The sequence below is a fragment of the Buceros rhinoceros genome, unplaced genomic scaffold (assembly GCF_000710305.1).
Source record: "Buceros rhinoceros silvestris isolate BGI_N320 unplaced genomic scaffold, ASM71030v1 scaffold4530, whole genome shotgun sequence".
Taxonomy (NCBI): domain Eukaryota; kingdom Metazoa; phylum Chordata; class Aves; order Bucerotiformes; family Bucerotidae; genus Buceros; species Buceros rhinoceros.
In genome coordinates, this window is record NW_010388871.1 from 56229 (window position 1) to 73621 (window position 17393).

General features: G+C 43.9%; 1 protein-coding gene across 1 annotated transcript in view; it reads right to left on the minus strand.

Moving 5' to 3' along the window:
• PPIL2 (peptidylprolyl isomerase (cyclophilin)-like 2) overlaps positions 1–17107 on the minus strand; it is a gene marked incomplete at its 5' end in the record, with an annotated part of 70677 nt that extends 53570 nt beyond the window's left edge. The window contains 4 exons of the mRNA XM_010131677.1: positions 2206–2257; positions 15869–15920; positions 16076–16138; positions 17062–17107. Of these exons, the coding sequence (XP_010129979.1) occupies positions 2206–2257; positions 15869–15920; positions 16076–16138; positions 17062–17107 (213 nt within the window). The remainder of the gene's footprint in view (positions 1–2205; positions 2258–15868; positions 15921–16075; positions 16139–17061) is intronic.
• Positions 17108–17393: the final 286 nt, after the last annotated feature.

Genomic DNA, 17393 nt, shown 5'->3' on the forward strand with positions numbered 1-17393 from the left:
TAGGGAAAAAAGTGTTTAAATGTGGCATGTAGTCCCTGTGACTGTTTCGAAATAAGTTAATTCCTGTTATCTCTGCAAAGGATATTTACATGAATTTTTAATATAAAAGGTAACTTCAGTGTGTATTTAACGGTGTTTTAACGATGCTCTGATTCTTCAGTGCCAAATAGAAAAAGTAACACTTCAGAGAATTACAAAGCGATGAAAATGCCATTTTGAAATCTACTGCCTTCAATCCCTGAACACAGAACTTTGTCCAACTTGCTTGACACCTGTGAAGTACCTCAACATAATTGTTACTGTTGTAATCAAAGCTCTAGTGATAGCGTAAGCCTGTGCCTTGTAACATGCCCAGTGCTCTTTTTTCAGTGCTGTTCCTAGGAACAAAAGTTTTGCTTGTATCCTACAAAAAAGTTCACAGCAGCTGTTCTGCTTTTAGGAGAAGGGAGCATTTTGTATTCAAATGCGGCAAGCAGAATGCCATTAAATCTGAACACGTTATTCAATAAGGAACCCAGCTCCTGCTCTAATCAAGCTGTGAATTTTCCCAGGAGGGTCAGCATAAATATTAAGCATGTCAACAACAAGCAATGATGGAAGGCAACGTACGAGGAAAAAGAAAAATGCCTGGATGATCTCAGCAGAAAGCAATTAGAAGAAGGTTATTAATACTTGATCAGATTGCTAGACCTGGGCGTTTGGGTGAGATTTTTGAGATAGCTTGGGCCTATTTGGTTCTTTTTTTCCTAATTACCATCTGAAAATCAAAACCAGCAGGGAGCCCAGAACAGAGACTGCTCGCAGCACCTGCCAAGCCCGGAGCGGCAATCACCTACAGCACAGCCACCAGGAGCTGCGCAGGCGGGGAGGCACCTGACTGCCAGCACGCAGACGCAGGTAAAAGCAGAGAGCTGCTGCTCTTCACACCACCAGAGCTGCAGGAGAGCCACTGCCACAAGGGACTGAAAATCAAGAGGAGGTTTAGAAAGGGCTTTTTTGAAGTGGCATCAGGTGGGAACGGCCCATCTGATGGATAGAGAAACACGCTGGTGAAATATGAGGCCTCGCTCCAGTGCATAAAAAAGAGCAAATCACCACGTTTTCAGTTCTAGCAAAAGCAGAGCTGCTGAGAGCACACACTTGCTGAGCTGGACAGAAGGTACTCAGCTAAGGAGGCATCATTAAATGGTAGGAAGTACAATATCTGAAGACCTCTCATCATACAGGTGTGAGCAGAGAAGACCCTCATACGTAGCAACCATTCCACATGTTAACATTCCAAGAAAAGTTTGCTGATAGTCAGAAAAGCAATATTTTACTTTTACTCTTTTGTTTTATTTTCCCTGGATTCGTTAGCAACATGGCATGCACCTTTTTAAGGAAAAGTCTTCTCAGACTGCACAGTCGCCACCATTCCATCCCAGCATTATGAACTGGGCTTCTTAAAGGAAAGCACAGTGTCACAGCATCTTTCAAAAACGCTGGCCACGGTGACAACTGATCACTTCTCAACACCCTCTCTCAAGACAGAGGGAACACAAAACACAGAAGGAATCCATCAGCTAGAGAAAAGACCTTGTAGTCCATGGACTTTGGTAAGATAAGGAAACCAACGCGCCAGAATTTTACTCCCACCTAATCCCTGCGACTCTCGTTTCAAAGAAATAATCATCTGTCTTGTAAAAGATTAATTCATCTCCACTTTTCTCTTATTCCTAACGTCCTCTCTTAGATAGCAGATTTCGTATCTTTAACCCTGCAGAAATAAAACTCAAGGCTACTGTCTTGTGTGCTGCTATTCATTAAAATCCCACATGTTCATTTAAGTCTAATTAATTTTACAAACAACAAGTTGCTCAAAATCGAGTGAACAGCAATTATTGCCAAGTTAGAAAAAAGATAACGTGTTATAGAAATACGGCCTTTTCTGAAATTTTCCCATCAAGTCAACAGTACCTTACTGCAGTAGCAGCTATAGTGAAATGAAATCGCTGAATGATTTACAGGTCCCCAGAGTAAAGAAAAACAGAAATGGAACTTCATAGGTAAACATGTCACTGACAAGCAGTTACTCTACTCAGAAAATAAAAACCATTACAGAGAACACAAACTACGTAACTTTACCACGAGTAAGACAAACCAGAATTTATTAAAGCACTCATTAAGGAAAAAAAAACCAAAACCACAGAAAATTACTGCACTTACCTTCACTGTTTTTCGCAAAATTCAGCTTTATAAGTGATTTGGCATCTAGTTTCTAAAGAAAATGAAGCATTAAAAAAATTAATCACAACAGAATCTAACCATGGAAATAAAAGGGAATTGTAACATCAGTGTTAGGATTTTAATAGTACATAATTTATTAATAATATATTGCAAGTTGTCTGGATCATCAGAACCCTGGGAATTTAAGTCACAGACAGCCCACAAAACCAGGGCTCACCGAGCCTGGGAGCTGGGATACGCTTATTTACAGCGAGGAGTCCGACACGTTACAGTGCTAACCGGAGCGGATAAACTCAAGAAGTTGCACAACTCTCAGCACAAACTGAACAGGAAGCTTGCATGAGAAGCTAAGAGGCAAAGACCCTGCTGCTGAGCAGAAGAGACAACTCAGAAGGGACCGCTGATGGAGGTCACCAAGCCAGCGCACCGTTTTGGCAATCAAGCTCTACCTTTTCTGAAATACCTGCAATTCTTCTTTTACTTCTGGAAACGCGTAGCAGAGTCCACATGAGAACTGGCACCAATGAAGAGACACAGAGGCACCAGCTCTCTGGAGAGGCACCTGTGGTGAAGGAAGTCCCAGGAGGGATCTTTGGCCACTTAATCCCCAGGTAGCAATCCCATGGAAGAGGGAGCCAGGATGGCAGCCAAGGCTGGGGGAATGCTCTCCGACTCCAGCGAGGACATCACAAACTAAGAGAGCTCCTGTTCTCCCACACTTCTTCAGAAGAACGTCTATGGCATTTTTCTGCCACCCTCTCTTTGGAGGGGCTTTCTGACACAGGGAGGGAAGAGCTATCAGGCTGGCAAACCCTTCGGATGACCAGGCTGCTCCCTCCCCGCAGCCTGCCCTAAGACACGAGAGCTGCCAGCACACCCAAAGGGACAGCGAGCTTCAGTGCCACAGCAGGGCAGGACCACACGTGCCCGGCATCTCATAGCGTCAGGATATGATTCGGGCACACTGCTGGCACGAAGGGGTCACCCCACCGGCACAGCCTGCCAGGAGAGTCAGGGAGCACTCGGATGGGGCACCCAGTTGAAGACAAAGTCCAGCCCAGCAAGCTGCCCGGCTGAGACAGGATGTCCCATGAAAAAAAGCCAACAAAGCCTTTGATTGTATCAGCTGTCACAGACAGCTTCACTGCCAAACTGATCACTAAAAGCAGACCGGCCTTTTAAGAGAAACAATTGGTTCTCTTCTCAAAACATGCACTGACCAGAGTCGGGAGGTTTTTATAACCCAGACGGCTCTTTATAAACAGCAGCCAGCAGAGATCTGCCAGCCACGGTGCCGACCCTGCTACTTCAATCATCCTGGCAAAAAGCGGTGACAAAACCGCGCAAAACCAAGCCAGGGCCTTTCCCTGCCTAATCACAGCTGATACCCGTGGGTCAGAGAGCGCACATCATGAGAGCAGGACACCGCCCTTTAAAGGACAGCACTTCTCAAATTGTTTGCAGCCGCCCGGCAGGCTCATTTGCTGCCAGCAAGGTAACCATCTCTCTAATTTATTAGCAAGGAAAGCTAGATAGTAGAAATAAGATGGGAAGGGAAAAGAGAGGCCAGGTTAGGTTATATTTAGTTAGGCAATGGAAAACAAGTGCCACTGTTCTTCTTAAGCAGATTCTCAAAAAACCCCACAAACCCCCAACACCTGCACATTGTTGGGGTACAAAGAAAGAAACCACAGAAACAGCAGCTTCTAAAACAACTAAGTGAATGTGCAGCTTTATTCATTTATTTATCTTCTTACAAGGACAAAATTGCCAAAGAAGTAGAAGGGGAACAGCAGACTTGAACATATGATCCTGGACAGATCTGTTCAACCTAAGCAACTTATTGACACAAAGCAGCATCCATCTGTGCACATGTTGTGCAACAGCCCAGAAATTATGTTCCAGAAAAAGCTCCTGGAAACATTGATAATTTGAAGCAAGGCCCTTAAATTACCTTTCCGTCAGACTTGAGCTATACCCGAAACATGAGCAGATCATCTTTAAACAAAAGAAACAGTTCCCTAAGAAACAGTTCAGCATGACTGCAAAATTCAGATTTATACCCTGTCAGAAATTTAGTGGAAAAGACAGACTAAACTGCTGTACAGACTTTAGAGGAGCAAAAGCTGCAGTACACTGTTTCATCTGTCAACGTACGATGCATCGTTAAGGTGCTGCCAAGTCCCTGGACTCTTACTCCATACTCGGAGAAACAGTATGGTATTCAAGGTCACATCTTTCCATAATATGGAAAAAGGTTAGTTTTCAGCATCAGTTATGTTGCATCAGCTGCTTGTGCTGGCACCTGCTCCCCACTGCGACCAGTACTTATACAGTCCTATACATCAACAGTAAGTAAAAAAACAGTGATTTTCATCCAGGAGTTGACATACGCACACTGCCTCGAGTATTCTTCCAGGATGAGAACTCTCACTGATGTGCCGTATGAACACTATAAACTGTTATTGCCACAGACTGGCCTCCTATCAAGCTTGTGTTGAAGAAGTAACCTTGGCACGTCAGCTCACACCCTTTGGAGCAGCTCTGCACTTCGGCTCAGCTACCACAGCTTTGTGCCCAAGCATTATCACAAGGACACTTCCCACTACTGATAAAGAATGTGCAATGTATTTATGAAAAGGGATGGAAACAGACCAAAAGTTGTATGTGAGAACATATGTGCAGCAGATATAATTAGGGCAACAGCTCAAAAATACTTTGAGAAGTTGATTGACGTCTTTAACGCATGACAAGACAAGACGAGAGGAGGGGGTTTAGTGTCTTGTCAAAGGAAATCTGTGGAGCACCACACCTGCAAAACCAGGTGGTGATCTGCTACGCGGGACTGCCATGGCCTACAACGGCAGCCCAGCGCCTGAGACCAGGTCACAGGACGGGGCAACTGCACACGGAGCAGCCGCAGAGGAGGGAGGCCAGCCCACGGGCCGGGATGTCCAGCAGGTTGTTTTGAAAGACCTGCATATTGCACAGGAAACTATGAAAGAGCGTCATATAGGAAACCTGTGTGATACTTTTCTTCCTCTCAAGTCATTCATCTCACAGGAAAACAGGGTTATCTTGTGTGTGTGTGAATCTGCTTTTTATTTATTATCCGTCAGAAGTCAAAGCTTTCCAAGCACCATCACACAGTTTGTTGCCATGGAAATGACCATTATGCCACAAACAGGCACCGATCTTCATGAGAAGAGACAACAGGAGTGAATGAGCCCTAAAATGAGTTAAAGTACTTGTTTCCATACATTTCTTTTTATTAATAAAGCACAAGAGAGCTTGAATATTGCATACACAGCTCAAGTTCAAAATTATTTCCAACCTGAGCTTCCCCTACACACACCTTCCATCCAGTTTCAGCCAATCTCCAGTGAAAAAAGCAAGGAAAAAACCCAATTTTTATTAAAAACACTTGATCTATTTAAAATTCTAGATTAACAAAAACGAAAGGCCACAAGCATCCGCCACTTCTCCTAAGCAAAAATAAGCGCTGCATATTCACTTCTAAAAATATTTTATGCCGAATACTGGAAAGCAGACACATTTCACAGCACGTAGTGCCAGCTGCTCCGCAGCAAGAAAGGGCTAAAAAAACAAATGCAAAAACTGTGCAAGCTCTTTTCTCAGCTGACTCCTCTCTCGCAGGCACACTTCCACAAAGGCAGCCAAGGCTACTTTTGGCCATGACCTACTTTCTTGCAGCAGCGAGAAACCCCACTGCCCCGCGCACTCTCATCTGCCAGCTGACAGCGCTCGCCTCTGCGCTATCCCAAAGGGCAGCATCCTTTATCGATACCCAGAGCAGAGGTTATTACGACGCGTAGGTTAGTAGGGCACTGTGGCACTCGCGGATGAAGCATGCCGATTGTTTCGAATTAAATCATTCTCTGTCACCGCTGTGTGTCTCATGAAGATATGACCTACAATCCTCGCGCATCAATTAGTCACAGTCCCTGAATCTCTTTGGTCTGTGGCTGCATGTTCTTCTTGTTAATGAGACTCTGACCCTGTTGGACACGCACCAGCCTGAAAAGCAATCAAAATGGGCTCATCTGATTCTCTACCCACGTGTGGGTAGAGCTGGTGACGTACAGCAGGAGTTGTAGTCAGTAAATACAGACTTTCCTGCTCTATCAACAGTAACTGAGTTAGCGTTAAAATCTTTAGCATTCAGGGACTGGACAGCCTCTGGCAGGAGCAAACAACAATCCAGCGAAGCTATCGTGGGGAAAAACTAACATGTCACGTCTGAACTAGTTGACAACACAAAGGCAAAATCATCCAGTGATGGCACGGCCATTTGGTAGGTTCTCATCCCACCAAACCAAGCAACACAGATTTCCTCGATGAGGTAGATGACCTCTGTGACTCTGTGAGATCTCTTATTCTTTGCATACAACTTCACATTTTAAGAAGCTCTGTTATGATTTTCCCTGCTATAAAACCTTCAAGAAATATGGGGATATAGATTGAATGGACAGTATTGGAATAACTCTATGTATAATGTTACTAATTTTGTATCTTGTAGATGGGTTTAATGACGATAAAAGGCACTGGAAATCCTCAGCCAGTCTACAGATCATGGGAAGGGGACTGGGAACAGCAGCACTGTTTTCACCAGATAAGCCATGTTCGTGTAGCTTAGTATTTCATGAAAAACTTGGGGTCAGCAACCACAAGGCCGTGTTTCTAGGTTGTTCAACAGCAAAACTGTTAGATATTTATCACGTGTCCATCAAATGCTAAAAAGACACCTTGAATTCACATTCTTGGCTGAAGCTGAAGTTTAACTGCAGCTTTCATCTACTACTGAACTGGTATGGAAATGGACACAAAAGTCCTTTCATTTCCCATTTCTATTCCACGTATTTCTATATTTAAATTTTAATTAAACTGACACCATATGGTTACCAAAACCTTGTCTAGAGAATCATAGAGATATGCTTAATAACACACCTGGCTCACAGATACTAGCAATCATGTTGCTCTATCAAAGAGCACAGTAACAGAAATTACCATGAGAAAAAGACGTGTAGTTTCACGTGCAAGATTAAACCTGCAGTCTTAATACAGTCAGAAGTCTGTCAGTCCAGAGACCCACAGCTAGATCAACATGGTTCACGGAAAATAAAGGTCTGCAGAAGCATCAAAAAGTAGACTCCAATTTTAGTGAAAAACAGGCAAGTAAGAATCTGTGGGAAACCTCCTGCTGCATCTCATTTAAGGCTAGAGCATTTCACAGCTGCTAGTTTTTCAAGTGTCACAGTCACAAAACCCCATCCAATGTGCTCACTTCCACCAAAACACGGAAAAGGGAAAAAGAGACCATCTGTTCGGTCTGTAAAACCTAGATGTAAATACCTTTTTGCTGTAAGGGAAAGAATGCATTAGGAATAACACTAGACACATTGATCTCCCTGCGTCCAGAGCTGGCTCTGGATACAGCACTGCCCACCACCACCACCAGCCCCATTAGCAATGGGTGAAGGAAGCAGCTTGGCCAGTGACTCTTGACACTAGAGGGTTTTAAACATCTCCTTTTGATAAAGCACTTGAACAACAAGTCTAGGTAAATCTCACCTTCTTTGCCCTCACTGATTCCCAAGGATACGGGGAATTGAAAAATAAATCCCCCTTTTAGGACAGATAAAGGCTAACTCTTAGTGGTGCCGGGTGCACTACTGTGAAACACAGAGATACAAACAAATTTGGAAGAGACCCAACCAACAATTCACATGTTCACCATTAACAAAGGAGAGTGGGAAAGTTTCAGAAGACCCAACAAACAAGGAGTCGTCTTCATCAGCCTCACCAGGACCTTCAACCCCTTGACCCCTCTGTGTTTTACAACCATTTCCAGTTATGACACACAACTTTCTGATTACGCCTCTGGGCAGGAATCATGTCCCCATATGTTTCTATCCAGGCTCCCTGAAGATTTACGGTCACTAGTGAAATATTAACTTATTTAGACTGCTGACTAAAAGCTAATAATTTCTGAAGCAAATGAGGTAAGACGACACAGTTCAGTTGCTGCATATTGAAGAGTTCATCTTGTTCAAAGTGGATTCTAGGCATCCGAGCAGCAGCCTGTGTCTGTTGCCTCCAGACAAAAATGCACCTGGAGAGAGATGCTTAATGATGATGGCTGTAACCACCCATGCCTGAAAAGACTGCTACAGGCCACTGAAGAGAGGCAGCAACATTCAACTGAAAAAAAAACCAGAAGGAAGAACCACTGCTCATTCTAGCTAAATCTTATTTATAAATACGCACCTGCTTCTGAAATGACCCAAGCTATCAAAAGAAAATGCCAGAAATTAACATATTCTGAAAGCATCCTTCCTATCTCAATGCATACACTGAAACTATTCTGTGTCTTACTCTATCACACGTAATATGTCAAATATTATCAAAGTATTTCAGGAAGAGATTAGAAAATATTCCCACCACTGTCCCAGGCATTCACCCAGATTTTAGTGTGTATGATTAAGATTAACTCTGTTCAAAGAAGATAATTAAAACAATAATTTAGATAATTTAAAATTAAACAAAATTAAAGAAGGACAACTGCGAAGTATTTAGGGTATAGAGGACTTGAAAGCAAGAAGATCCAACAAAAAAATAACAAGTCTCAACAAGAAAACATCAAGACAGCATTAAATTCCTCTGTACCCAATACACAACTGTAAACAGTAATAGAGAGAAGCACAATTTTGGCAAAAATACAAACGAGACTAAGCTGGTCAGACCCAAAATTCAGAGAAGATATCTATCAGATGAAAAACCCTCAGAAGAACCTCTCGGCAATCACAGCAGGAAGAAAGCAAACACTGGTTCAAGACAGAGCACGCAGTTAGCAAAGCAGACTGCGAGAGCCGAAGATCTCGGGGAGTCTCCCAGTGCTCTGTTCCTGATCATTTCACCCTTCTTTCTGCAACGCACGGAAACCAACTAAGCTGGATTTGTCTGAATCATTTTTCAACAACAAAGCTTCCCTTGGTTTGATTTCTGTAAGCTTTGTTCTCTGCTCCGTAATAAACTATTACTCACCCAGAACAAAACTGTATTCCCACCCCACCCCACTCCCCGAAACTTATAAATAAACAAGAAAAAACCTCCCTCCTTCACGTCAAATGTACAGGGAAAAACATGGTAAGTTTAACAAAAGGGGAAAAAAGGGGGCAACTGTCATTCAAACCTATGTAATGTCTTAAGACTTGACTGAGTTGCAACAGACAAATTAAGAAACATACTTTGAATTTCAAAGCTGAACATGTGCTGTCTTCTGCTGACGTGTATGTGCGAAGCGTTCTCTAGAGAAGAATTAAAACATCAGTTATGCTACAGCCAAACGAGACCTGAAGCTACTGATCCACCTAAATGATCACTCATTTCCAAAGCCCCAAGGAGAAAACGTAGCAGACTACTTGGATTTCAGGTGCTCTGCTCTGATGTTGAGGGGAAAAAAAAAAATGAAAGGAGGATGTCTCACTCCTGCATTTTTCTACATAATGAAAAATATCTCCATTGGTCAAACTACTGTGCTCTCAATTAGATAGTCTCAGCACCCTAGATACGGAAAACTGATGTGGAGATAGACTCCCTAAAGAGGGAGCACAGCATTTTCCTCTCAGTATTTTGAATCTAGCCAAAGAATGAAAATGCTCAGGGTAAGCATAATCTCTTTGGTAACAGCAGGAGTGAGGAAAACTTTAGAAGAGAAAAACATGAAAAGTCACAAGGAAAATCTGACTCCTGCTGCAGTGTGCCATCTCTAGAAGACCATCAAGTCCTAAGGCAGTACTACTCCCATGTGCAGAAAGGTCTAGACAAGCACTCTGAAAACCGCACCACATTGAACGCATCCATTACCTGCAGCTATTACATTTTCCTGACTATGTATTCCAACAGCAGCTACTGCTACGCTGGCGTGGAAGAGGTCACCTTCAAACCACTAATCCCTGTCTGATGACATCCATTATTTGCTGCTCATTATCTAGAAACACCTCTGGAATAACACAATTACGGCAGCAATCTCCGGTAAACTACCACCACACAGACCATATGAACCCAGTTAAAAGCCACGGCCACTGTTGATTTAGCCAATACTGGTCATGTCAAACTTGAACTTGTCCTCTCCCCCGTTCAGGCTGGAGACCTGTTCCACTCAGCGTGGTGTTGGATGGGGTTTGTTTGCAGTCTTGATCTTGACACCTCTGTCTCAGCAACGCGTGAAGCTCATGCAACCCACTTAGAGGAATCCATTCCCGACAAACACAGAGCCTGCACCGATTACCTGGCAGAGGTGAAGAGCAATTTGTAGAGAACTATAAAGCCTTGGCTGGAATTTCACCTGTACTTTAACACCTGTTCCTACAGTAGTTGGTATTTCCCACACTACTGACACGCTGCATTTTCTTTATTCAGAGTATTGCAAAAGAAGAAAAAAAGAAGCCCTCTCTCTCATTATGTTCACTTCTCAGGTGAAGAAGCAATTTTCACTGTTTTCTATTTCTGTATCTGTGCTTTCAAAATAGGTACGTGGGAAAAATACTTCTATGTTTAAGGAAGTTTCACGTTTGCTCTAATTTCTGCATCCTTTTCAGGCAGGATTTCCCTTATTTAGACAGCCAAAGACTTTTTGTAGTGCATAAAAAAAAGGCACCGTAAGGGGTTTTGCTCATTTTAAAGCGGGATTAATAAATTCAGTGGTAAATTCTGTTAACCTGGTCAGCAAGCTTCTCTCACCGCAACACCACAACTGATGTCTATGAGAAATCTAGTTGATCAAACTGATAAGAAACCATGCCTTCCCAGCAAAAGGAAGTAACAACCGCAACCAGCATTTGGGAGAAGAATTAGCTAAGGAATGTACTTGAGAATGACTTCCAAAGTTTTAATATAAGACTGGGTTGCAATGTTTTCTTTCGAGGGTAAGAAGTCACTGGTTTTGAAAGCGCCTGCAATTATTCAAGGCAATACCTTACTAGCCTTATTTCAAGCAAATGATTAAAAAACTAAGGGTGCTGCCTGCTTTCCTACACAAGCAGTGCTGGAGCGAGGAGGTGTCCGCTGCGGCTCTGTCCCTGCCGCAGGGCACTGCAGGTACCAGATGCGCTTCTCTGGGTGCTTTCGAAGCGTGGATCAGACAGGCTCGCTGCGCGAGCAGGGCGCCCGTACTGCCGCAATGATTTGATCCTATTAGTCATAATCTCAATCCAAGTCATTCTTATTTGGTAAATACGGGATTAAGAGTGTGGGAGAACAATTGCAAATATTTATCTTGCACACAGAGTAAAACTTTGGGTACAGCTCTCTCTTGTAAGAAGGCAGATGTCCTACTGTGAAAAGTCAGGGATTTTCAGCCTTCTGACTCCAAAGTTAGTCCTCTTTTTCCATGCCAGTGGCTCTGCCTACTTCTTTATATGCCCCAGGCTCCTTTTTACAGTTATCTTCAGAGGCAACCCGAGCAAAAGGCTTTCCCAACACAAAAAAAAAAAAAAATCTGCAGAATTTATAAAAATTTTCTTGTTTAATCTAGCAAGAAGCTAAAACCTTGGGAAACCTAAGAAAAAGCTCTCCCTGGCCTGTAGGTCTGGATCTTAACCTTGCATGAGACAGGCTACAACACCAATTGTGCTCTGCCTCATTTAGACCAGAAACACGACTCCTAGGCTCCTACATCCACCACACAGCATCTCCAGGTCTCTTAACCTGACTCTTCTCTGTGTGTTAGGCCCAAGCTAAATAGACTTGACTGAACCCTGTTTGCCCTTCAGAACATACATACGCAACAAGCACAAAGCTGCACGTGGCCCTAACCAGGAGGATTGCCCCTCTGGGTTATGCAGGATCAGCAGACAAACAGATTTTAGTTTGCCCTGAGCAGTGCAGAAACACTTCACACAGCTGAGCTCTCGGTACTATCTTAAAGCAGATGCACTTACAACAGTCGCAAAATTGACTCTGGACCAAAATCTTATAAGTAAATACCAGAGATGAACTGACTTTCAATTATCCAAAGAAACGAAATTCCCACAGGTAAGGGGGAACATGGGACAAAGACCATAGCTACTTCTGGGACAGGGGAAGAGAGGTATCTGCCCAAGGATACACAGCAAGTCTTGAATGGAGCTGAAGTACACCCCAATAACCTGGCCTGCCCACATGCAGTTAGAATGTTACTGAACCAGAGTGAAAAAATAGGTATTTCTATCTGAAACGTTACAATGCGAAGGGGAAAAATAGCTCAGCCCACACACAACATACCCATGCACCAAAGAACCATTTCCTTGAAACTCCTGTCAAAAGGCGTGCTGCTGCCTCCACGCAGATCTGTCATCTGTTCCTGTTTGCGATTCCAACAGACCAGACACGCTCTGACCAATCTCATCTCCTGGAAACAGGCACCCCTGTGCCCAGCTGGCTCACTCGTGTGGGCATGCTGGTCACTGCTGTCACACTGCCGCTACAGGAAATACTCTGGCACGCCTGCAACTATCTGCAAGCCCAGGAAGCCGAAGTGCCATTCTCAGTAAAAAGGAATGAGCTAACCATGACTTTTCTCTTTATTTTATGCAGTTTTAGTGTAAACACAAGCTAGGGCAGTGACCTGACAAAGCTGAAAAAAAAAAGTGAGCCAATGCTATCTGACAGCCTGTAGTTCAGGTGCACCTTTTCTTCCACAATTACTGGTGTAACAGAAGTTGTGTTTTTTTTTTTTACTACAATGCATTGTTAAAAAGGGGGGAAAAAAATCTAAAGCTAGTTTCTGGAATAGGTCTTAGGAAACTCTAGGACAAAGGCCGACGGTGATTTGTTTCTCCTAAATGGATATTGATGTCCATACTGCACCTCAGGAGAATGTTCATAAAAGCAAGAAAAAATAAAACATAAACCATCAGTATAGGAAAGGAAAACAAAGAATGTAAAATATTTTAAACATATCAAAGATCTGTCATCTTAGCATTGCAAATTTCTAAGAAAGAAAGGCTAGTCCAATAGGACTTGGGAAAATCAGAGAAGTCTCTTGTAGATCAGTTCACAAACATCCAATTAATAAAAGATTAGCACAGTCTTACTCTCTGGGGGCACTGCGAAGATAAATATATTAATGACTGCAAGGCTCTCCAACTCTCCACTGCGGGCTCCACTTCCGAAATGAGGCAGCTAGACAGAACTTGTAAGTACCAGGAGTGCACCATTAACAACACCATTTCCATGTACCCTGTTAACTTCTGTAAAACGTTTGGCTGTAGCAAACCATAACAACAGAAGGACAAGCCACAAAGGATTTCATCGTTTTTAACTTCAGCACAAAAAATGGAAAAACGCTCCAGAAAGCATTGGAAAGAACTTCATCACCAACGAGGAACCATCAATCTGTGCAAAGTAATTCCCAAGTCACCGTACAAAGCACGGCACTGAGCTCACCCGGCTCAGCTCCTTTTTAAACAAAGCCGGAGTCTTCGGTTTCTGTAAATCACCAACCCATTACAGAAAATATGTTCTGCTTTCCACTAGGAGCACGTTGTACAAGCAACCGAAGGTGCACACACAGTGACAGATTAAACAGATGGCAGTGCAGTCTAGAGATGTACAGGCACAACTCAGTGACTTCCTCCTCCACCTACCCTGCCTTGTCCCAGCACCCCCATCCCCTTCCTCCTCCGCCCCATCCTCCACTTCCAAAAACCAGAGCTGGCCCTCTGGGAAACAAAAGCTGAATTACAGCACTTTCTTCAACCCCACTCTTCAACTTACACAAGCTGCACAGAGCTGGATTTGGCAGGGCTGTGTGCTGCTCTGCACAGCAAGAATCTCCTTTTTCTACCAAGCGGCCTGGAACACCTTCATCTGGTGGAGGACAGAGCTTAAAGCACACGCCCACCACTGACTGAAAGGGAAGAAAAAAGGGCTCCTCAAGCAGAAGAATACAGAGGAAAAGGGGATGCGTGTTGAGGAGAACTGGAGGCGCACTGCAGATCAAGTACAGAAGCACTAGTCTGGGTAAACTAAGAGATCTCAAAGTCAGACTTTATTTGAGCTACTATGGTTCACCAAGTTCGTTCTGCACAATCTCCCCTTCTCTCTGTTACACAAGACCACTAGACACATTATGCTTCTTGCTTAGCATTTACTGGAAGTAATTTTAAGCCACATCACAGTTCACAGTCTGAAATGAGAACAGGTATCACGGAGCTGCTCTGAATGAAAAAAATTGATCTGGCAACACCTCAAAACTCCCAGTGAATGCCCAGAGCAGCAAGGTGGTGGGAGGCTGGTGAAAACAAATGAAATAGCTGTAATTCCATTCCTCCTCAACAATACACTGGCCTCTTCACGCGTGAATAAAGACCTTCAATCATCTCTCCATCGCACAAACACACCTGCAGTTTGCCGTAGTATTTGTAGATACTGAGTCTCAGACAGCCTGTTCATGTTTGAAGTATGGAATGCTGCATCTGTATTTAGCTTTTCCTCGTATCTGTCTGCTGGGAAAATCTTTAATCAAACACAAGATGTTTCAAAGGTAATCGCATACCACAAAGCCATCTGCAAACCAAGCACAATCCTGGGCGAGAGCTGCCACCTAATGCTCGGGAGAGCAACTGCACCTACTGAAGGAGGAGAAGTTTCAGCAGCTCAGGCAACAACTCCCGTGTAAAACGTTCCTCTGTGCCCTCACAAACAATGTACTCTCTTTTAACGCACCAGAAGAAAAATTCCAACACAGAAATATTTCCAGTACTTTGCATATATCCCGTGCGTTACTACTTCACGCTTCCACAGAAAGTAACCCCTTCATAATGATAATTTCTGCATAAGGGTGAAGAACCACTAAGGAACCGATCATCCTGTGAAATCTCAGTCTCGCAGTCAACTACCATGACAGAGGCAGCATACTTCTGAAATATACTGTCGAGATAAGTCAAAAGATCTTGCAGTTTAAGCCTACCGTCCACTGTATCATCTCTTAACCTCTTTAATCTGCATAAAGCCAAACACCCTTTTGGTCAGGAGACATCACTGTCAGTCTAATCATAGGCAGAGCGGTGAGCTCACCAGCCCCTTGCCCTGCACAGAGTAGAACTCTGCTAATACGAGGCTGCAGTACAGACTGTTTTCTGTCAACGACCAGTCAGGCTTCTGGGCATCACCAGCAGCAGCAAAAGAGCTCACATTTGCCTCCATGCAGATTTTAATTAGCCACAGCTATAAGAAAGGCAAGATACCCTGGGAGTTCACACAGGCGAACTGCACGCCTCCTCTGCCATACTGTTTACAATCCAACGCAAAACAAAACAAAAGAAAAAGCAGCTCCCTTTCCTCCGCACACACAGCTGAAGTCTGGTTGTTCTCTACTACAAAGATCATTATGACGACGACAGTAAGAGGAGATCGGGTCTGAAACACAGATCAGCTAAAGAGAGACGTCTTTTTTAAGCTAAAAAGAGATGTCTTCATTAACTTCAGCGAAGCTGATCTCACAAACACCGTGCTTCGTAACAGCACTCCCACTCCCCTTCTTTTGCATTAAGGTGTTTTTGTTTCTCCCACACATCAAACAGGAAACTGCGCATAAGGAAAGCAGAGACCCCGTGTGAATATACCCATCGTTACTTACTTCTCCTGTGATTGGATTAGTTCCATACTTCTTTATCCAAGGAACGATGCTCCTGAAAAGAGAAGGGATAAAGCAGCAAGTGACAAGCACCACCAGAAAGCTCCACTGAGGGGCAGGTTTTACCAACCTGCTCAAACAAACGATGATTACGCAGCCAGAACCAGTTCAGCAACACAAAAATAAAGCCAAGTACAGACAGTAACTTACAGTATGTCAAAGACTGTCCCATCTGGTGTGCAAACTGGATATTCAAATGGCTGCAGAGACAAGCTAGAAAAAAAGGTACAAACTCTTTTTAGCAAAATCAGCTGGAAATCACGATGACAGAAGAAAATAACATTTTGCCAATTCGCTTGCACATTAAAGCAAGGTCTATGCTGATAAGAATAGCAGTGGCTGCCAATACCCACTACCTGATCCCACATAAACGAGGCGATCAACAAAACCCATGAAAGGCGCTGGAGCAGCCAGGTGTAGCTGCCAGCACCCACAGCCACGGAGCTGTCAACACCCCCCAGCCTGCTCCCACTGCCGTGCTGGGCCCCACCAGCACAAGCGACGGTTCAAGCAGACACACTCATTGTCTTTGCTCTGAAATGGGCTAGGAAGTAACTGTCAGTCACATTCAGTAACCCCTGCTGGGGGCGTGCTCCCAAAATCCAGCCGGCTTTTAGCCGAGCAGGAACAGTTTGCAGATGTGGACGGTAACTTACTGAACTGCTCACTTTACAAGAAGATTCCTAAACCATCCCTACTAAGTCCTCTCTTTCACTCCAGCACCTGAAGCAGTAAACTCCAAACACAAAAAATCAGCACAAATATTCCTTCAATCTACCTAATCACTGCCTCAGAAAGAGCAGTGATTGACCGAGCGTTTGCTGAGAAAGGAAAAGCAGATTCAAGCCCCGAATACATGGATTTGAAAGACTGGAACATATGTGATAATTGTTCTGAATTATTTTATGGCTTGTGTATTCTTTTCGCCACCTGCTCCTGTCTTCGCAGACACTAACCATGGAGGGCACAGACATTGCTTCAGTCCTTGTGACTTTTTCCTCGCTGCACTGCTATCACGCAGGCACAAGTCAATGAGAGCAGCTACCCCAGAACACCACAACTTCGGTTACAGCTCAGTACCAACAGTCTGATGAACAGATACATCATTTAAGGATAACACACATCTGTTGTCTTACCTGCAGTGATCAAATGACAGACGTCTAAAATTAGTTCGTGGAAGGTCTGTTTATTGGGAAAAACCAGAACTTTAATATGTAATATTCTAGGTAGCAAACTGTAACTTTGAAACGTTTGTTATAGACACGACGCCAATTTACTGAGACAAGGATAAATAGGCTAAGCCTTGCAAAACGGTAACTAAAACCGGACTTCTCCTGCAGAGCCCGAGCACGCCCCGCAGCTGGCGTTACACGATCCGAACAGCACACACCAAACCGGAGCCCCGACAGACGGGCAGCCCCGAGGTCAGCTCTGGCGGCTAACCGGCAACTACCCTCAAGCGCTGCCG